Genomic DNA, 22,992 nt, shown 5'->3' on the forward strand with positions numbered 1-22,992 from the left:
AGTTTATCAAATGGATTATATTGCTCTAAGGCTCTAGTTTGGTTTTACTGTGAGTCTCCATCCCATAATAGTGTTCTTCATATTTGTCGTTATATCGTGTACAGATTATACATTTGATATCAATGAACTTTTCATTTTCTTCTCACAGTTCCTAGCACACTGTTTATGACCATATTGTGGACTGATGCCAGGATGTATTGTTTTTCTCCACCGATTCTGTGTTTTAATAACTGAGCTGAGTAGGCAGAAGTTGTCTGTTATTTTTAGTGCAGTATTGCTGAAAGAGGGCTTATCACCAAATTTTTCATGTTTAATAGTGGGTGAATAGCAGAATAAACTGTATTATTTATTTTATTTCTTACTATGCCCCTCCATTGTGGAGATATTAGTAAACTATTGGCATCTAATGAGTTAAATTTTAAGTCCAAGTTAGTGTTATCAATTAGTTTTCACTTGGAGCGTTTATTTCTTTTGCCTGTATGAGTTGCCCAATCAAAAGCAGGGAGCAACATACTAGAGAAAAAATATTTCCCACCATAGCTTAAAGCAGGATTCTCACTGTGTGAGAAGTAAAGATACAGCTCTGATCCCCTGGTCTAACCTCCTGCATGATTAGACAGTGTATAGAGCACAGAGGACTAACACCATTCAGATAAGGTTGATGTGTGGGAAGGGAAGCACAATGGAGTTTAGCTTTGCCTCATTGCAAACTCTTCTAGCATCTCTCCTCCTATAATACAGTCAGTTCTGCTGTACTGCCCGTTTCCCACATTGCCTTCCAGAAGTGAGAGGTCAAATTGTAAGCTCAGGACAAACAATGCCAAAGATTCCAATCAGATAAGCTGATGATTCACTAGACAAAGAAATTAATAATTGTACTTATAGTCCTTGAATGGAATATAAATTTACCCTGTTACATAGCAATACAATGGTGTCACACTATTTTATGTATAACATTCTGTACCTGAACAAGGAGGCTCAGGGTGCACAATGCTACTGTATACATTCCCATTCAATAATACAATAATAAATTATATGGAAAGATATATACAGTGGGTACGGAACGTATTCAGACCCCTTTAAGATTTTCACTGTTTGTTTCATTGCAGCCATTTGATAAATTAAAAAAAGTTCATTTTTTCACATTAATGTACACTCTGCACCCCATCTTGACTGGAAAAAAACAAACAAAAATGTATTGGGCAGGTGATGAGCAGTGCCTGGTCTTCTCCACGCATAACGCTTAGAATTATCACCAAAAAGGTCTGTCTTCAACTCACCAGACCAGAGAATCTTACTTTTCATAGCGGGCTTTCATATGTCTTGCACTGAGGAGAGGCTTCCATTGAGCCACTCTGCCATAAAGGCCCGAATGGTGGAGGGCTGCAGTGATAGTTGACTTTGTAGAGCTTTCTCCGATCTCCCAACTTCATCTCTGGAGCTCAGCCACAGTGATCTTGGGGTACTTCTTTACCTCTCTCGCCAAGGCTCTTCTCCCACAATTGCTCAGTCTAGGAAGACTTCTAGTGGGCCCAAACTTCCTTCATTTAAGGATTATGGAGGCCACTGTGCTCTTAGGAACCTTGAGTACTGCAGAAATTCTGTGAAAACAATGAACGTTTTTGAATTTACCAAATGGCTGCAATGAAACAAAGAGTGAAAAATTTAAAGGGGGTCTGAATGCTTTCCATACCCACTGTAAATTTGCACTGATATATGGCACAATATGCTTGTCAGCATTTACTATACTTCTGGCATTCCGTTTATGAACCAGGAAGTTCAGCCTGAGCTATTCTATAGATCCCAACCAGATAATCTGATGATACACTGCACAATTAAATTCAGAATTGTACCCAAAGAACCTGAATGAAATATACAGGTGCTTCTCACAAAATTAGAATATCATCAAAAAGTTAATGTATTTCAGTTCTTCGATACAAAAAGTGAAACTCATATATTATATAGAGTCATTACAACCAGTGTGATCTTTTTCAAGTGTTTATTTCTGTTAACCCCTTTACACCAAAGGGTGGTTTGCATGTTAATGACCGGAGTATTTTATCTTAGTGCATTGGTGTGCCACACGGCCGAACCCTTATTGAAGGCTGGCTGTTTCATTAGGTATTGCACCTGTGCATTTGCTATTTTGTTTGGGTCCGCTGCACCCTGCTTGTGCATTTGTATTGAGGCCTATTTAGACAGGTAAGCATCTTTGCCTGGTTTTGGTGTTTTTTCTTGAATGTGTCCTTTTTTGGTGTTTTTCATGTTAGAGTAGGACTGGCAATACGTAAGGACCCTTGGCGTGGGTTGCCAGCTTCCATATTATGGCCCTAATATCAACTAATACCTTACATATATTTATATGTTTTTTTTGCACGTATATTTTTTGCAGGGTGCAGCTGGGCCCAAATTGTTCTGTACACTGTGGCCTCTGTTCACACGGGATGCATTTTAGCACTGGGCAGCCCGCCAAAGGGCGTTATTAATAGGCTGTAGCCAGATGCTTTGTATTCCTTGTGTGAACATGCCACATACAGAGTATTTTATCTTAGTGCATTGGTGTACCACACGGCCAAACCCTTATTGAAGGCTGGCTGTTTCATTAGGTATTGCACCTGTGCATTTGCTATTTTGTTTGGGTCCGCTGCACCCTGCTTGTGCATTTGTATTGAGGCCTATTTAGACAGGTAAGCATCTTTGCCTGGTTTTGGTGTTTTTTCTTGAATGTGTCCTTTTTTGGTGTTTTTCATGTTAATGACCGGGCCAACTTTTACAATTCTGACCACTGTCCCTTTACGAGGTTATAACTCTGGAATGTTTCAACGGATCCTGATGATTCTGACTTGTTTTCTCATGACATATTGTTCTTCATGATAGTGGTAAAATTTCTTTGATATTACCTGTGTTTATTTCTGAAAAAAATGGAAATTTGGCGAAAATTTTGAAAATTTCACAATTTTCCAACTTTGAATTTTTATGCCCTTAAATCTCAGAGATATGTCACACAAAATACTTAATAAGTAACATTTCCCACATGTCTACTTTACATCAGCACAATTTTGGAACCAACATTTTTTTTCTTAGGGAGTTATAAGGGTTAAAAGTTGACCAACAATTTCTCATTTTTACAACACAATTTTGTTTTAGGGACCACATCACATTTGAAGTCACTTTGAGGGGTCTATATGATAGAAAATACCCAAGTGTGACACCATTCTAAAAAATGCACATCTCAAGGTGCTCAAAACCACATTCAAGAAGTTTTTTAACCCTTCAAGTGTTTCACGGGAATTTTTGGAATGTGTTAAAAAAAAAAAAGAACATTTAACTTTTTTTCACAAAAAATTTAATTCAGCTCCAATTTATTTTATTTTACCAAGGGTAACAGGAGAAATTTGACCCCAAAAGTTGTTGTACAATTTGTCCTGAGTACGCTGATAACCGATATGTGGGGGTAAACCACTGTTTGGGCACATGGCAGAGCTCAGAAGGGAATTAGCGCTATTTGACTTTTCAATGCAAAATTGACTGGAATTGAGATGGGACGCCATGTCGCGTATGGAGAGCCCCTGATGTGCCTAAACATTGAAATCCCCCACAAGTGACACCATTTTGGAAAATAGACCCCCTAAGGAACATATCTAGATGTGTGGTGAGCACTTTGACCCACCAAGTGCTTCACAGAAGTTTATAATGCAGAGCCGTTAAAAAAAGGAAAATCATATTTTTTCACAAAAATGATATTTCGCCCCCCAATTTTGTATTTTCCCAAGGGTAACAGAAGAAATTGGACCCCAAAGGTTGTTGTGCAATTTGTCCTGAGTACACTGATACCCCATATGTGGGGATAAATCACTGTTTGGGCGCATGGCAGAGCTCAGAAGGGAAGGAGCGCCATTTGACTTTTCAATGCAAAATTGACTGGAATTGAGATTGGACCCCATGTCGCGTTTAGAGAGCCCCTGATGTGCCTAAACAATGAAACCTCCCACAAGTGACACCATTTTGGAAAGCTGACCCCTTAAGGAACTTATCTAGATGTGTGGTGAGCACTTTGACCCACCAAGTGCTTCACAGAAGTTTATAATGTAGAGTTGTAAAAATAAAAAATCATATTTTTTCACAAAAATGATTTTTTCGCCCCCAATTTTTTATTTTCTCAAAGGTAACAGAAGAAATTGGACCCCAAAAGTTGTTGTGCAGTTTGTCCTGAGTACACTGATATTCTATATGTGCAGGTAAACCACTGTTTGGGCGCATGGCAGAGCTCGAAAGGAAGGAGTGCTATTTGACTTTTCAATGCAAAATTGACTGGTTTTGAGATAGGACACCATGTCGCGTTTGGAGAGCCCCTGATGTAAACATTGAAACCCCCCACAAGTGACACCACTTTGGAAAGAAGACCCCCTAAGGAATCTTATCTATCTTATCTAGATCTTATCTTATCTTATCTAGAGAACTTTGAACCTCCAAGTGTTTCACTACAGTTTATAACGCAGAGCCGTGAAAATAAAAATTCTTTTTTTTTCCACAAAAATAATTTTTAGCCCCCAGTTTTGTATTTTCCCAAGGGTAACAGGAGAAATTGGACCCCAAAAGTTGTTGTCCAATTTGTCCTGAGTACACTGATACCCCATAATATATGGGGGAACCACCGTTTGGGCGCATGGCAGAGCTCGGAAGGGAAGGAGCACCGTTTGAAATGCAGACTTAGGTGGATTGGTCTGCAGGCGTCACGTTGCATTTGCAGAGCCCCTGATGTACCTAAACAATAGAAACCCCCTACAAGTGACCCCATATTGGAAACTAGACCCATCAAAGAACTTATCTAGATGTGTTGTGAGAACTTTGAACCCCCAAGTGTTTCACTACAGTTTATAACGCAGAGCTGTGAAAATAAAAAATCTTTTTTTTCCCACACAAATTATTTTTTAGCCCCAGGTTTTGTATTTTTCCAAGGGTAACAGGAGAAATTGGACCCCAAAAGTTGTTGTCCAATTGGTCCTGAGTACGCTGATACTCAATATGTTGGAGTAAACCCCTGTTTGGGCGCACGGGAGAGCTCGGAAGGGAAGGAGCACTGTTTTACTTTTTCAACGCATAATTGGCTGGAATTGAAATCGGACACCATGTCGCGTTTGGAGAGCCCCTGATGTGCCTAAACAGTGGAAACCCCCCAATTCTAACTGAAACCCTAACCAAACACACCCCTAACCCTAAACCCAACCCTAACCATAACTCTTACCACACCCCTAACCCAAACATGCCCTTAACCCTAATCCTAACCACAACCCTAACTTCAACACACCCCTAACCCTAACACACCCCTAACCCTAATCCCAACCCTAACCACACCCCTAACTCCAACACACCCCTAACCCTAATCCCAACCATAACCCTAACCACACTCCTAACCCTAATCCCAACTATAAATGTAATCCAAATCCTAACTTTAGCCCCAACCCTAACCCTAACATTAGCCCAAACCCTAACTTTAGCCCCAACCCTAACCCTAACTTCAGCCCCAAACCTAACTTTAGCCCCAACCCTAACTGTAGCCCTAACCCTAACTTTAGCCCCAACCCTAACTCTAACCCTAATGGGAAAATGGAAATAAATAAAAAATATTTCTCCCTAACTAAGGGGGCGATGAAGGGGGTTTGATTTACTTTTATAGTGGTTTTTTTTGATTGGCAGCTGTCACACTCTAAAAGACGCTTTTTATTGCAAAAAATAGTTTTTGCGTCTCCACATTTTGAGAACTATAATTTTTCTATATTTTGGTCCACAGAGTCATGTCAGGTCTTGTTTTTTGCGGGACGAGTTGTCGTTTTTATTGATACCATTTGTGGGCACATGACATTTTTTGATCGCTTTTTATTCAGATTTTTGTGAGGCAGAATAACCAAAAACCAGCTATTCATGAATTTCTTTGGGGGGGGAGGGGTTGCGTTTATACCGTTTCACATTTGGTAAAATTGATAAAGCAGTTATATTCTTCGGGTCAGTACGATTACAGCGATACGTATATATATTATTTTTTATGTGTTTGGCGCTTTTATACGATAAAAACTATTTTATATAAAAAATAATTATTTTTGCATCGCTTTATTTGGAGGACTATAACTTTTTTTATTTTTTTGCTGCTGATGCTGTATAGCAGCTCATTTTTTTGCAGGACAAGATGACGTTTTCAGCGGGACCATGGTTATTTATATCCGTCTTTTTGATCACGTGTTATTCCACTTTTTGTTTGGCGGTATGATAGTAAAGCTTTGTTTTTTTTATTTTTACGGTGTTCCCTGAAGGGGTTAACTAGTGGGACAGTGTTATAGGTCGGGTCGTTACGGATGCGGTGATACTAAATATGTGTACTTTAATTGTTTTTTTATTTAGATAAAGAAATGTATTTATTTTTTTTTTACACATGTAATTTTTTTTTTTTACTTTATAACATTGCCCCAGGGGTGGACATCATGTTATAGTGTCAGATCGCTGATCTGACACTTTGCAATGCACTGTGTCAGATCAGCTATCTGACAGGCACTGCAGGGAGGCTTGCTGGCGCCTGGTCTGAGCAAGCGCTTTCAAGCCACCTCCCTGCAGGTCCTGGAAGGAGCCCCGTGGCCATTTTGGATCCAGGGCCTGCAGAGAGGAAACGCTCGGTACAACGTGATCCCATTGTATTGTACCGAGGGTTTCAGGAAAGCACGCAGGGAGCCCCCTCCTTGCGCAATGCTTCCCTATGCCGTCAGAATGCTGCTTATGTGCATCGAATGATGTTTAATCGCAGTGTACGGGGTTAATGAGCGGTCCGTGACCGCTCCTGGCACATAGTGCTGGATGTCAGCTGCGATAGTCAGCTGACACCCGGCTGTGATCGGCCACGCTTCCCCGTGAGCGAGGCTGATCGCGTTAGACGTACTATCCCGTCAGTGGTCTTACGGGCCCATACCACCTCGACAGGATAGTACATCTAATGTCAGAAAGGGGTTATTGTTGATGATTATGACTTACCCAAAATCATTATCTCAGTAAATTAGAATACTTTATAACACCAGCTTGAAAAATTATTTTAAAATCCGAAATGTTGGCCTACTGAAATGTATGTTCAGTAAATGCACTCAATACTTGGTCGGGGCTCCTTTTGCATCAATTACTGCATCAATGCGGCATGGCATGGAGGCAATCAACCTGTGGCAATGCTGAGATGTTATGAAAGCCCAAGTTGCTTTGATAGCAGTCTTCTAATCATGCAGGAGGTTAGACCAGGAGATAAGAGCTGTGTCATTACAAATCACACAGTGAAAAAATTGGCATCAAATCTATTAGTTTGAGCTGTATGCAATATTTTTCAGCCATTGAAATTAATGGGATAAAAGTGCAAGTAGAAGAGTATCAAAAACATTCGCAAAAAGGCAGCAAAAACATGAATATTTTAAGAAGTCTTTTTCTGCCAGCACTCTAATTTTTAAAGCTTGAAAACATGCAGCAAATACAAAACCTATACAGATATGCTTAACTGGTATGTTGCCTGGATTTCACAATGGGCAGACATTATGGAAATACTGCAGTATGTCAGGTCTATTACTTCTGTCAAACTGTTCTACTAAATCATTAATACACATTTTTTCATAATGCAGTTGTACAAGAGACCATAAGAAACTTATTTAGTCTCAAGTTGGGTTTCATAGGAGACTGTGATTTTACCTGTATATTTGCTGATTGCTGGGAGATGGGCGCTAATGCTTCAGTGACAATTGAGGGTATGTGCACACGATGCGGATTTTGCTGCAGATCCGCAGCGTTTCTGCAGCCGTTTCCCATGAGTTTACAGTTCAATGTAAACCTATGGGAAACCAAAAATGCTGTGCACATGCTGTGGAAAAAAATGCGCAGAAACGCAGTGGTTTACATTCCGCAGCATGTCACTTCTTTCTGCGGATTCCGCAGCAGTTTTACAGCTGCTCCTATAGAAAACTGCAGTTGTAAAACTGCAGAAAAACAATGGTAAATCCGCGATAAATCTGCAGCAAAAACGCAGCATTTTTGCCCTGCAGATTAATCAAACCTGCTGCGGAAAAATTTGCAGTGGCCAAGAATACGTGTGCACATAGCCTTAGAGCAGGGGCGGACATACCACCGGTTCAACCGGTGCAAACGCACCGGGGCCCAGAGCGGGAGGGGGGCCCAGAGCAGGAGAGGGGGCCCCGACGGCGGCGGACATACACGGCATTGTTGTGATACCTGTAATCCTGTAATGAGCGCCGCGGTACCCAGTGACCACTGGTGAAGAAGCTGCCGTGCCCGGAGTCTGCGGTGACCATCTGTCCACAGTCCGGGAGAAGGAGTCGGGAGCAGGTGAGTATCATATTTACCTGTCCACGATCCACATGCCGGGCGCCGCTCCATCTTCCCGGCGTTGCTCCATCTTCCCGGCGCCTCTCCGCTCTTCCTGGCGCCGCTCCATCTTCCCGGCGTCCCTCCGCTCTGACTGTGCAGGTCAGAGGGTGCAATGACGCATATAGTGTGCGCGGCGCCCTCTGCCTGATCAGTCAGTTCGGAGAGACGGGATGGTGAGGACCAGCGGGCAGAGACAAGAGGTGAGTATGTCATTTTTTTTTTTTTTATTGCAGCAGCAGCATTTATATGTGGCACAGCGTTATATGGAGCATCTATGGGGCCATAATGAATTGTATGGAGCATTATGTGTGGCGGCACAGCTTTATATGGACTCCATATAAAGCTGTGCCACCACATATAATGCTCCATACAATTCATTATTACCCCATAGATGCTACATAGCACCTATGGGGTAATAATGAATTGTATGGATCATTATATGTGGCGGCACAGCTTTATATGGAGCATCTATGGGGCAATATTCAATAATGAATTGTATGGAGCATTATATGTGGCGGCACAGCTTTATATGGAGCATCTATGGGGCAATATTCAATAATGAATTGTATGGAGCATTATATGTGGCGGCACAGCTTTATAGGGAGCAACTATGGGGCAATATTCAATAATGAATTGTATGGAGCATTATATGTTGCGGTATGGGGGGGACCCAGGAAGATTTCTTGCACAGGGGCCCTCTGCAGTCTGTGTCCGCCCCTGCCTTAGAGCAATGGTATAGTTGTGCTGCTGACCCAAATTGTGTGCTGACCCAAACTGTGCAGCTTTGCCTCTGCGCAGTGGCATCGAAACTTGCCCAGACTTGCAGGTAATATTGCACTCCAGCAATTTCAGTGAGCTTCAGAGCAATGCTTAGTTATAACGGATGCAGTCTATGCTGCTTGATCAAACTAATTAGCATTATGTATTATATTCATTGTCCTGCTTTTCAGAAAACACATTACACACATTACCTTCATTTACGGTATGTTAATTTTTCCATTTAACCCCTTTGCAACTTCATAACCCATAATTTAATCAATAATTATGTTCCACTTCTTTTTAATAACCTCCTTATAACATATAATATGTGTGTAAATAACTTCATATATAGATTTGTTATTACAACACATACTACACTAAGTTGCTGTCACTGTAAAATAATTGTATGAGAATTGCAGCAATAAATGAAATTAAAGCATGTTTTATTAATGCGGTAAATGTTGATTTTGCTTTTTTTTTTAATCTTTTCACAATCTTCACTTTTAAGGAGAGAACAATGATCCATTTCTGAGTACATCAGGTAACATTGAACCATCCATATATAATTTGGTGGTGGCATTATTTCTCTAATGGCAAATCAACTATAGATGTATAATCACCAAAATAATCGACTGTAATGTACAAATATAAGCGGCAGCCTTTATTCTGTGGATGTGTTCATTCAGTGATGATGTGAAATTTGAACTGATATTCACTTATTTTAATTCAATCAAGAAGTTACTCTTCTAATATAAATAGGGGGATTTTCGGTTATTTAATTGAATAATATATATAATGAGGATCTCAGGTTGTGGGTTGTAATAATAATCTAGGCAGGTTAACAATGCAACTATTTTTATATCTTACATCCATGGTCTTACAGCGATTTCAGGTGGATAGTCACAATGCAATATCCCCAGTCCACAAGATCACATCATGGGGCCTATAGTTCCACTGCTCGTGTACCAGGTGATACTGTTTCTAACTGTTTCCCAACTTTTGGTTGGCCCACAGCTTTTGTATCTCCCACCAGTATAGTCTGCAGTCACAGTCCATGCTCCATACCATGACTATAGCACATGTAACAACAGTCCTTAAGATAGTTCCTCACATCCAGAAGATAGATATCACAAACGTAGCACATATATCAAGCTCCAGCTGCCAACAAAAGTTCTTAAGATAGTTCCTCACATCCAGACAACAGATACCATGAACGTAGCACATGTATCAAGCTCCAGCCAGTAAGCCATCTCCAATCTCCATATCCCATCCATACAGGGGCACCAGGACCTCATCAACAGATCCTCGCCCCTCAGCGTAACTGCACTAACTGACTCACTAAACATGTGGCTTATTGTTCTCCCTTTCCTGAGATGAGCCGACTGGATAGGCAGAAGTGTTCACACCCTCCCCCTTAAACATTTGCCTTTAGCTCAAAGAATGAAGAATGTTCCAAAAGCCCAGTCTATAGCCCGTCTGCAAGGTTGTGTATTAGAGATGAGCCTTACAGAGAGGAACAAAGACACCCATGAGTAAGACTGCTTATTGCAGTCGAAACGCGTCGACTGGGTCATGTAGACCAGAGGTGTCAAACTGCATTCCTCGAGGGCCGCAAACAGGTCATGTTTTCAGGATTTCCTTGTATTGCACTGGTGATAATTTAATCACCTGCACAGAATGATTCCAGCACCTTGTGCAATACAAGGAAATTCTGAAAACATGACCTGTTTGCGGCCCTCGAGGAATGCAGTTTGACACCTCTGATGTAGACCATGTAAATTTGTCTTTTGTAAGCACTATATTTTCTTTTTAAAAAGAAAAGGAAAATCCAGTCCTGTCGAGCCGTGCTCCAGTTTTTTCTATAGGCTTTATATATACATGAGATCCACACATTGATTTGTGAGGCTAAACACTTTTCAAGAGAGATTTGTGCACCTTAAACTGACACGCAAACAAATCTCTAATAAACTCAACAATAAGATGGACATACTGATGCTAGGTGCTGGAAAAAGTTTGTGACCAGTACAACCCCATTAAATAACAGCTTTATTATACTACTGGATTCCTTCATATGGCAGGAAAACGCTACACACTAAGTCTCAAGGGAGACACAGAGACGTGTCTCCCTTGACATTCCAGTTTTTATAGGGAGGCTCTGTATTTTATCACTTCCCAGAGACTTTAATAGTCAATAGTAATAGATGTAAAAAAGAAATATAGTGATAAAATATCATTATTTAAATCAGATTTTTATCATACTTTTATGTTTGACTTTTATGATTATTCCTTTATTTTATGATTGCCCATATAGAAATCTGTTCACATAAAATTTATAGTTTTAATACTTGAACTATCAAAATAAGCTACCGTTTCCGGTTTCCTGTAGTTCTCTGCTTATATTCAAACTCATTAAAAGTATCATTCACTGTCTAAAAGAGTAGTGACCATGTATGCCCCCTTCTGTTCTCATAGACAAATAGAATAGAACAGAGGTCAAACAAATGCACTACAACTCCATTCGCACAGAGGACTTGAATTTGTCCCCCCTATTCTCATGATTGGTTGGGGCCCCACTGTTTGGATTTCCAGAAATCATAAATGTATTACTTATTCTATGGATATGTGTATGTTGTTTATGGAGAAACCAATTTAATTAAATAAAAATATACTAAAATACATTTTTTTATGATTATAATACATAATAAAATGCCCAACACTAGAATTTTCACCTTCCATGTGTTATTATTGAAACCTCCAGCAAAATAACAATAATAACAATAGTATAAAATAATACACATCCATGGAGAATTTCAGTATGTTTCTACCTAAAAAAATAATGACTTGTATTTGACTATTAAGTGTAATATGTATGATGTAGCCTATCCTGTAACAGTACATGGCAGGCAACTCTACTCGAAGTGTGAGACTACAAGGGCGGCTGGTAGGACATAACCAAAACCATGGCCCCATTCGTGCAGCCATTGGCCTCGGCAGGCAGATTTTCTGTTGTGTGCGACCAGCTCCCTATGTGTAACCACATTTCCTAACAAAACATAGCACCCAGGATGCTATAACGTTATGGTGGTTAGTTAGCCTAAAGTGGTTTAGACATGACACAATGTTAGGGTTGGCGGATTGCACTAAATAAAAAAAATTAAAGTGCAATCACAACCTGGGGTCCACCGTGCAGAGATATATAACTGCTGCTAATGTGAACAACGACGGAACAAAACAGCGTTACCTTAAACACACTGTGTTAACTCCACACAGTATGAACAGGACACAGAATACCTAGCTCTGTTAACTTCAGAGAGGTAGAGCTCCGAGTTTGCTAAGTATTGTACCCTGTTAAACTTCACAGGGAAGATAGCACGTGGAGAGAGCTTGCTCTGCAACTAATCTGTGCTAATCGCACACATGAATGGAGCAGATGTTTAGCCAAGACAAAGAACTCCTATGACGCTAGGTACAAAACCCTGTAGCCTTTGTAGAGAAGTATAGCATAAGGGTTGAGCTTGCTCTGTAACTGAATTGTGCTAACCTCACACGTGAATGATACAGATGCTAAGCTAAGCGGCTAGTTACCCCAATCCAGAAAGCTTCCCGAAATTGTACCTGACCGGCACCCAAAGCATGTAGCAGACTAGAGACTCAGGCATTGAGCCAAAGGTATGAAACCAGATAAGTGTGCAACCTGCCTGCCAACGTGTACAGACTCTGTGGGTAGAAGGACACACACAAATGTGCAGACAGAGTGGTAGAGTATCCGCCCACACACACCAAATAAGAAAGATACTAGCGCGCCCATGTGCGCCGCTGAGAACCTTTTAAAAGCAAGACTCCACCCCAAACATTCACGCCCAGCCGGCCGTGACATTGCCCCGCGGGCCAATCCGGAGCCACCACATCACCAGAGCAGTTACGTCTGACCACCAATGAGAGGACGCCACATCATGGACATGCTCATTAAGGTGATATCTGGACTTAGACTCCATAGCGCAAGGCTGCACCTGAATATCAGTAGTTACCATAGACTTGACTGGAGAGCTAGCAGTAGCCAAATGTATACCACAAGCCTGAGCAAGACGCTGGGACCGACGTCTGCACTGAACAGCAATCCCAGCAGCCCGACCAGAATGGGGGACCACAGCACCACCAGATGATGCTTGGGATCTATCCTGCGCAGAGGGAGAATCCCAACACCTAACACACAACTTAAAAAGGGCATTCCTCTATTTTGCTAAAGCTATAGTCTTTAGCAAATAATTAAATCATCTTGGAATAAGAGAGACATCTAAAAAAGCCTGTGTTCTGTCTACTAAATGCTGGGGGATTTTCCTCCACATACCACTCAGACAATCTGGAACTCTTCAGTGGCAATAAATTTCTCATGTGTACAGGAGGCTTTTGTTTACATTACACCCAGGCTGAAAAATTGCTATATAGTGGCTAGACGTTCCTATAGCATGTGTCCCACAAGAATGTCTGGAGAGCTGTGAAACATGTAGGAAGCTGATACAGCAAAGGGATATTGTGTAGATTGTTTATTTTGAGTCCAAGGTTATGTTTTATATATATATATATATATATATATATATATATATATATATATATATATATATAGAGCGCCCCCAGACACAGGGCCACGAGTTCTCGGTAACGGGCCTCTCTGGTTCGGTTCTGAGGCTGTCATGGTGGCTAGACCCGGTCCGCGACCCTGCTAAGGGGCGTCCAATAAAGGTGGTGCAGTCTGTCAGGGGTTTGTGACGCCACCTGTGGTGTTCGGTCAGGGTGACCGACGCTGCTGTGGGGTCCGCTGGGGTGATGGAATGGCAGCTAGATGGTATACCTTCCCACAGGTGAAGTATGTCCCCAGGGCTTCCCAGTAAGGTAGATGGTAATGGTGTAGGGTGCAGTCAATAACGAGGACACAGGGTTGCAGTCTCTTTACCTCTTTACTGAAGACTTCAGGATCCTCAATCTAGAGCATGCTTAACAGGGCTATCTGAGACCGGCCGGTCCGATGGGCACATCCAGAGTTTCCTTCGCAGATGGAAATCGTTGCCTACCACTAGCGCCTGTGTGTTGTAGTCCTACCCTGCTGAGCATTCGGAATAGTCCTCACAACTGCTGTTCTCGTTCGTCGTTCTCTACAGCTCTCTCGTTCTTTGGTTCCAGATCTTTCTAGTTCAACGTCCCCAGGTATGTTATGGCTAGGACGCACCCGTATGACGGGAAGGCCTGGAGGTCTTCCAGGACCCTAGAGACGCCCCTCTCCCACTGTTGCCCCCTATGTCTTTGTAGGTGTTTAGGTGAGACAGCCAACCTATAATTAACTGTCCTGCGGAGTTCGAAGTAAGGCCTAGAGTCAGTTACTCCGTCGGTGTTCCGGCCACCGGCTACGCGCCTCAGTAGGATGTTGCCTCGGTCTCACGGTACGACTCCTACTGGTACTCCTTTGTGCTTGATCTCGTTTACACTGTTCCACAATATCCTTCCCTTCGTGTCTCTCTCTTGGATACCGCCTCAGGGTGTGCAGGCACGGTTCCGTTACGTTCTGCTCTGTTCGCTAGGCACCTGCCAGGTTCCCACGCCTGACAGGGACCCCCTGTGTCTTCTCCCTGCAACACCCCCTGCCAAGGGATGTTGCCTGAATCCAACCCAGTCAGCTTCTAACTAACTTCCTCCCCAACCCCTAGTTTTACCAGTGTGAGGAGTGGCCCAATAAATAAAGCCTTTTGCTCCCCCTAGAGGCCGGAGTGTGAAGTGTAATGTGTTCTGGTGATACCTGGTCAGGAGAATTCCTTCAGACGTACCATCACTCCCCTTAGTGGCAGAGCGTCATACTGCAACGACCAGGTCTCTGGGGCACTGCATATATATATATATAATATACAGTATATATGTATATATATACTAGATGGTTGCCCGATTCTAACGCATCGAGTATTCTAGAGTATGCATGTCCACGTAGTATATTGCCCAGCCACGTAGTATATTGCCCAGCCACGTAGTATATTGCACAGCCACGTAGTATATTGCCCAACCACATAGTATATTGCCCAGCCACTTAGTATGTTGCCCAGACACGTAGTATATTGCCCAGTGACGTAGTATATTGCCTAGTGACGTAGTATATTGCACAGCCACGTAGTATATTGGCCAGTTACATACTATATTGCCCAGTCACGTAGTATATTGCACAGACACGTAGTATATTGCCTAGTGACGTAGTATATTGCCCAGCCACGTAGTATATTGCTCAGTTACGTAGTATATTGCCCAGTCAGGTTTGTCACAGGTGAAAAAATAAAAAATAAACATATACTCACCTTTCCAAAGGCCCCTTGTAGTCCATGGCAGCTTGCGGTCCCAGGGTTGGTATCAGAGCACAGGACCTGTGATGATGTCGCGGTCACATGACCGTGACGTCATGGCAGTTCTTTCTAGCGCAAGCGCGCAGGGCCTGTGATGACATCGCGGTCACATGACCGTGATGTCATGGCAGGTCCTTCTGCCATACCATCTTTGCCACTGGAAACTGCAGCGGAAGATGGCGGCCGGCGGGAGCGCCTCAGCGGACTACGGAGGGTGAGTATAGCAGGTTTATTTTTTTAAAATTATTTTTAACATTACATTTTTTACTATTGATGCCGCATAGGCAGCGTCAATAGTAAAAAGTTGGGGACACACAGGGTTAATAGTGGCGGTAACGGAGTGCGTTACCCGCGGCATAACGTGGTCGGTTACCGCCGGCATTAACCCTGTGTTAGCGGTGACCGGAGGGGAGTATGCGGGCGACAGGCACTGACTGCGGGGAGTAAGGAGCGGCCATTTTCTTCCGGACTGTGCCCGTCGCTGATTGGTCGCGGCAGCCATGACAGGCAGCTGCCAAGACCAATCAGCGAATGAATAACCGTGACAGAAAGACAGACAGACAGATGGAAGTGACCCTTAGACAATTATATAGTATATATATATATATATATATATATATATATATATATATATAGGTGTTTGTAAAACAGGTTTTGTTGCCCAAGGCTCATTTTCATGCCTTTTTCGTGATTTTTATTCTAAATACAGTTCTTCTGGAGGATGAAGTCCTACACAGGTTTTTAACACCAATTTAACAAGTTGATAGACCAAGCAGAAGCCTAAGATTTTAAAAGGGTTCTCCGAGAATTAGATAACATAGTGTCCCTGATATACCGGTAATTCAAACTGCATTCCATCCTAGTCACGTAACAGTTAAGCAAGTTGAAGATTAAATGATCTTTAAAAGGCCTAATGTTAAAGGTGACACATTTCCCTTGTATTTTATGCAACAACTAAAATATTTTGTAATGTTTTACATTTTAAAACTACAAAAAGGAAAATGGGCAGATGCAAAACTTTGAGCATCATTGGAGATTTGTGTGCTCAGATAACTTTGACCAAGGTTTCAGACCTTAATTAGCCTGTTAGGGTTTTGGCTTGTTCACTCTCATTGTTAGGAAAGTCCAAGAGTTGAAAATTTCCCAACTTTATAAAAACCCAACCTCCTCTAACCTTGTGCCAAAAAACAGCAACCATGGATTTTTCTAAGCAACTGCCTAGCACTCTGAAAATGAAAATTGTGGAGGCCCACATAGCAGGAGAAGGCTATAAGAAGATTTTCAAGTTTACCTTTTCTCAGTTAAAAATGAAATTAAGAAATTGCAGTTAACAGGAACATCGGAGGTCATGATAAGGTCTGGAATACAAAACAAATTGTCACTGAGAGGCTGCTTGTAGGATTACTAGTGAGGCAAATCAGAACCCCCATCTTAGACCTTCAGAAAGATTTAGCCGACTCTGGATTTGTGGTACATTATTCTACTGTTCAGATACACCTGCACAAACATGGCCTTCATGGAAGAGTCTTTAGAAGAAAACCTCTACTGCGTCCTCATCATATAATTAAGAGTCAGAAGTATGCAAAAGAACATCTAAATAAGTCTGATGCATATTGGAAACAAGACGTGTGGACCAATGAGGCTAACATAGAACTTTTTTGTCACAATGATCCAAGGTATGTGTGGAGGAAAAAGGGCACAGACTTTCCAGAAAAGAAAATCTTACCAATCTTAAGCATGGGGGTGGATCAATCATGTTTTGGGGTTGTGTTGCAGCCATTAGCACAGGGAATATTTCACAAGAAGAGGAAAGAATGGATTTGAATCACCCCCACGTAAGGGCAATGGGGTACTCGGTACCGGGTCCTTCAGTTCCCTCAGCGAGAATGTCACGTTGGCCCGACCCGGACCGTGGCCCTATGAGGGGCGCCCAACTAAAAGGCAGAGTTCGTAGATAATGATAGTGTTCGTGACGCCACCTGAGGTATTCGGTCAGAGTGACCGACGCTGCTCACGGGTCCGCTGGGGTGGTGTTATGGCAGCTAGATGGTATACCTTCACACAGGTGAAGTATTTCCCCAGGGCTTCCCAGAAGTGTAGATGATGATGGTGGATGATGCAAGGCGCGACAAATAGCGAGGACACAATGGGTGCAGTCTCTTCACCTTTACTGAAGGCTTCAGCATCCACAGTCCAGAGTGCTGGATCACAGGGTAGGCAGGGCTCAGCTGGTCTGATAGCAATTCCAGAGTCCCCTTATCCAGGTGGAAATCAGTAGCCTTCCCCTTGCGCACAGTAACGTAGTAGGTCCCTACTTGCATTAGCTACCATAAGGTCCTCACTGTTGTTACTTCTCTCTCTCTGTCCCCAAGAGATGGATAGGACAAACCCGTATGACGGTGGTGGCCTGAGGCCATTTTATAGGGACCCGAGCGACGCCCCTCCTCCACAATTGCCACCGTGTCTGCTTAGGTGTTTAGGTCGGACAGCCAACTTGGAATTGACTGCCCTGCCGGTCTCTGAAGTAAAGCGTAGAGTCTATTACTCCCTCGGTGGTCCGGCCACCGGGTCTGCGCTTCGGAAGGAGGCAGCCTGCTCCTAGCTGGTCTCCCACCGATGTTTCACTCCTGTTGCTATGACTTCTTTTCTCACTCACTACAGCACAATTCCTTTCTTGTCCTTTCTTAGGATGCTGCCGCATGGGTTGCAGGCGCATCTCCGTGTCCTTCTTTCCTTCCTTCTCACTTCCTCAGACTTCAGTCTGGATCTGACCAGGGATCACCCCAGCCAGCTCGACCTGGAGACCTTTCCTCGTCGGTCTCCAGCCAGTAACTCTCCTCTCCTCCTTCCGACTATCTCCTTCTCCCTCCAGTCAGCTTCTTTTGCCTAACTTCCTGACCAACCCACCAGTTTTACCCTATGTGAGGAGAGGCCTAGTGAATAGAACCCTTAGCTCCCCCTGGTGGACTGGAGTGTGAAGTGTGTGTGTGGCTGTGATACCTGGTAAGGTGGACTCCTTTGGTGCCATCAGACGTAACATCACTCCACCTGGTAGAAAAGCGACATTACTGCAACGACCAGGACTCTGGGGCGCTGCAGATTCAATGAAATTTCAACAAATTCTTGATGTAAATATAACACCATCAGTATAAAAGCTGAATTTGATAAGAGGATGGCTTCTTCAAATGGATAGCGATCCTAAACACAAGTCAAAATCCACAATAGACTACCTCAAAAGGTGCAAGCTGAAAGTTTTGCAATGGCCCTCACAGTGCCCTAATCTGAACATCATTGAAAATCTGTGGCTAGACTTCAAAATAGTAGTGCATTCAAGACGACACAGTAATCTCACAGATCTGGAAGAATTTTCCAAGGAAGAATGTATGCAAATCTCTCAAACAAGAATTGAAAAACTCTTGTCTGGCTACGAAAAACATATACAAGCTGTGATACTTGCAAAAGGGCGTGCTACTAAGTACAAATCATGCAAGGTAGCCAAACTTTAGCATTTCCTTTTTGTAATATTTAGAATTTAAAAATGGCAATATTTTTTTTTTGCGTAAAATACAAAGGAAATGTGTAATCTTTAAAGGGAACCTGTCAGCAGGACTTTGCTAAGTAAACTACAAGCATTGTCAGGTTGGCACTGTTACACTGATTAAAATGATACCTGGGGTGAAGAAATCCATCTTGTGGTTATCAAGATTTCCACTCTGTTTCTGTCTTTTTGTTACTTTGTGTCAGTGCTGTCAGTCTGTGCTGGGTCTGTGCTGCAATCATCTGTGTTCATTTTCCTTAATCAGGCTGCTACTTAAGCATGCTAGTTTCTCACCCCAGTGTCAATTGTACACTTGCTGTTGCCTGGGGAAAATTGATCCCTCTGTGCTCTGTGCCTGACCCAGCTTGACTTGATTCTCTATCCGGACTCAGACCCTTTACTTGTGACCTGACTTTGCTTGTACCTGCTCCCTGTAATCTCTCTTGTCTCTCTGGCTTTCCTGACCTAATCTCATGTATTGGACATTGGCTCTGACTTCCCTTTGTCGTACTGCGCCATTTCCTGGACCTGACCTCAGATTGTTTGACCTCCCTTTACTTACAGTACGTAGTGTACATATATACTGTCGTGACTCGCGTCTCAGTGGTTCTTGTGTAATCAGTGAAGTTTTCAGCTAATGAGATGCTCATGCTCGGGGCGGGACTGAAGGCAGAGGCTTACCTTGGTGCTGTAGGCCAGAGAAACCAAGAAGAAACCTGCTCACAGGTCCACCCCGAAGCACAAATAGTCTGTCTCTTTCTCTCTGTCTCTATAATGAGGAGCATGTCTGTGCTACTCTGTGGCAGAGCAGGGAGACCGCCACCCAACCACTATGGGGTCCATGAGCGGGGTGGTGCCAGCAGTGATGAGAGAGGAAAAGTCACGTTCTCTCTGTCATCATTTCCCCTTTGCATCTGACGTCACTGACACAGACACTGTCAGTGGGTGCGATGATGTCATTACTTGGCGTCCGCAGTCCTGAGACGTGCGGGTGCTCAGAGGAGAGGTGAGTATTGTATTTTTTTATACTCTATGGAGGTATATGGGGAGTGCATTACGTTATATCGAGGTTTATGGTTGTGCATTATACTATATAGAGGCCCATGGGGAGTGCCTTATACTAAATTGAGGTCTATGGAGAGTGCATTATACTATATAAAGGACTATGGGGAGTGCATTAGACTATATGAAGGACTATGGACAGTTCATTTAGTATATGGTGTCCTATGGGGACTTCATTATACTATATAGAGGCATATGGGGAGTGCATTATATTATATATAGGCATATGGAGAGTGCATTATACTATATGGAGGTTTATGGGGAGTGTATTATACTAAATTGAGGCCTATGGGGGTGCATTATACTATATGGAGGCCTATGGGGAATGCAGTTTACTATATAGCGGGCAATGCAGAGTGCATTACACTATATATAGAGACCTATGAGGAGTGCATTATATTGTATAGAGGCCTATGGAGAGTGCATTATACTATAGAGAGGCCTATGGACAGTGCATTATACTATACTATATGGAAGCCTATGTGGATTATACTATATGGAGGCCTATAACGAGTACATTTTACTATATAGAGACCTATGGGAAGTGCATTATACTATATGGGGGTATGGGGAGTTCATTATACTATATAGAAGCCTATGGGGAGTGCATTATACTATATGAAGGACTAGTGGGAGGTCATTATACTATATAAAGGCATATGAGGAGTGCAGTATACTATATGGAGAAATATGTGGTGCATTATACTATATGGAGGCTATTTAGTGGACCATCATGCAGTGTGGGAATTACAGCAAGGGGGTCAAAATACAGTGGGGGGGGCTAATATGGGGTCTTTTTACAATGTGAGGGCCATCATACATTGTTGGGGCCATCAAAAAGTTTAGGGGCTACTAAGGGGTCAGTATACTGTGTGTGGGGTACTATACTGTGAGGGGGCATTATACTGTGTATAAGAGAGCATCATCCTGTGTAGAGGAGAGCTGATCATGGGGGAGACTCGGGACATTATTAAATGAAAAGTGGACACTTATTACTATAGGGAGACTCCGTTTATTGTGACTGTCAAATTGGCAGACAGAGGGCATTATTACTTTCTAAGAAGAAAAATGTGGGCACTGTTTTCTAGGGCACTTGCACAGGGCATTAATATATTCAAGAGGTTTGTTTTACTATCTAGAGTGCACACAGTACAGTAGCAGTAATAGTAATAGTAGTGGATCAGTATTGGAATATCAGCAGGATGAGGCATTTGTGCGGGTTGGGAATAGATGGGGCTGTTCTAGAAATGTGAGAAGTCAAATGTGTCTTAATCTCTGTAGACGAGTCTGGGCTGGGAGAATTTGTCATGCTGGTCTGGACCTGATGGAAAAGACGGGAAAAGTGAACGATTCCATCAGAAAGAACATAAGTTGTAAGTCACCATCAATAACTGTACTGTAATCTCTTATATGTTCTGCAGGACTGGTATCTACCACTATATGTCACCTTGTGGCGGTAATATCAGTGTTGGTCTATGTATAGAGAATATTTTCAGTAACGGCCGAGTCATCTGCTAAGGTTCTCCCACCTCCACTATTAGGGTGTGCCACCATAGTTGTAATCAGGGTTACCTGGTTGGGGCCCGCTCAGAAGATTCGTCTCCCCGTGAACCAAAACCCCTAGCTATGCCTCTGAAAACAAAGATTTATATTTCTTCACATATGACAGCCTGACTGAGGTATATGTGTGATACAGCTCTTGTCACTTGACACACGGGTCTTGGGAACTACATATCTTCAGTCTGTATGTGACTAAGACAGGCTGCAGTTTGAATTATACCAGGGACACCATTTTATCTCATTCTCAGACAACCCTTTTAGGCATAATACCATTTTTCAGTACTTTTTGTATCTGCCATTTGCCTTAATTATACTATCTTTTCCTTTTGGAAGACTATTATTTTTTACAAAATAAATTTGCAAGAATGTTTTTCTACCTTTAAAGTTTAGTTTTAGAAATTAAGAGCCTTTTCACTTTTCATGATACACGTAATCTCAGTCCTAAAGCACCACTTTTTTATATTTTTCCACTAAAATGGTGTCACCAATGTAAGGTCCCTACCCCCAGTCTTATGCTTACCAGACACTGTATTCATCTAGAAGAAGGAAACACACAAGCGCTAATATCAAACCCCAAGGTCCCTAGCAGCTGGAGTCAGGGCAGGTAAGTGCCAATCCTGCTATAGAAGTATGCACAATGAAAGTTACAGCTGAACCGCGCATAAAGGGACCAAAACCACATAAAAAATGAATAAAGCAAATAAGCAAACACTAGTACAGCCACTAAAACTAATATCCAGAGGGCTACTAGGGGCTGGACAGAACCACCCAAGGTGCGGATAGGGCCGCAAAAATGGAACCAGGACAGCTGTGCAGGAATGACTAAATACCTACACTGATAGTACAGTCGGCCCCTTACCAGATATAAAGTATAGGATGGTAAATGTAAAAATATAAAATGGGAACATATAAATGTGGAGCTGGCGGACTTACCGGAACATGGATGCCGCAGCGGCAGCAGAATGGGCAAACATGTAGTTCTACGGTGAGAAGCCCAGAACCTCGTGGATAGAATACCGTGCCGGCCAGCAAACCTGGAGGGGCTGCGGCGCTGAGCTGCACCGAGAGGAGGATCAATGAATGGATGCACGTGGGCGCTGTACCGGGAAGCCCTAAGGCGAGAAAGGGCTGAACGCGCAGGCGAACCTGCAGGGGAGCGGGCACAGAATCGCTGTGTGGACGCTACGTAGAGCCAGGGAATGCCCCGGCCGGTGGCGTCCCTGGATACGAGCAGGGGGAAGATGGCCGACAGAAGACTCAGCGTGTGACGTCACAGCTACGGCCCTATCCGCA

At 42.8% G+C, this 22,992-nt stretch overlaps 1 protein-coding gene across 3 annotated transcripts in view; it reads left to right on the top strand.

The window, feature by feature from the left end:
- Window positions 1-22,992, top strand: part of LOC138670280 (P2X purinoceptor 1-like) — a 186,226-nt gene that overhangs the window by 79,335 nt on the left and 83,899 nt on the right. For 2 of the 3 annotated variants that reach the window (XM_069757477.1, XM_069757475.1), the window contains exon 5: window positions 9,671-9,703. The exons of the other annotated variant lie outside the window; for it this stretch is intronic. In XM_069757477.1, coding sequence (XP_069613578.1) covers window positions 9,671-9,703 — 33 coding nt within the window. The remainder of the gene's footprint in view (window positions 1-9,670; window positions 9,704-22,992) is intronic. 3 annotated transcript variants of the gene reach the window in all.

The sequence above is a fragment of the Ranitomeya imitator genome, chromosome 3 (assembly GCF_032444005.1).
Source record: "Ranitomeya imitator isolate aRanImi1 chromosome 3, aRanImi1.pri, whole genome shotgun sequence".
Taxonomy (NCBI): Eukaryota; Metazoa; Chordata; class Amphibia; order Anura; family Dendrobatidae; genus Ranitomeya; species Ranitomeya imitator.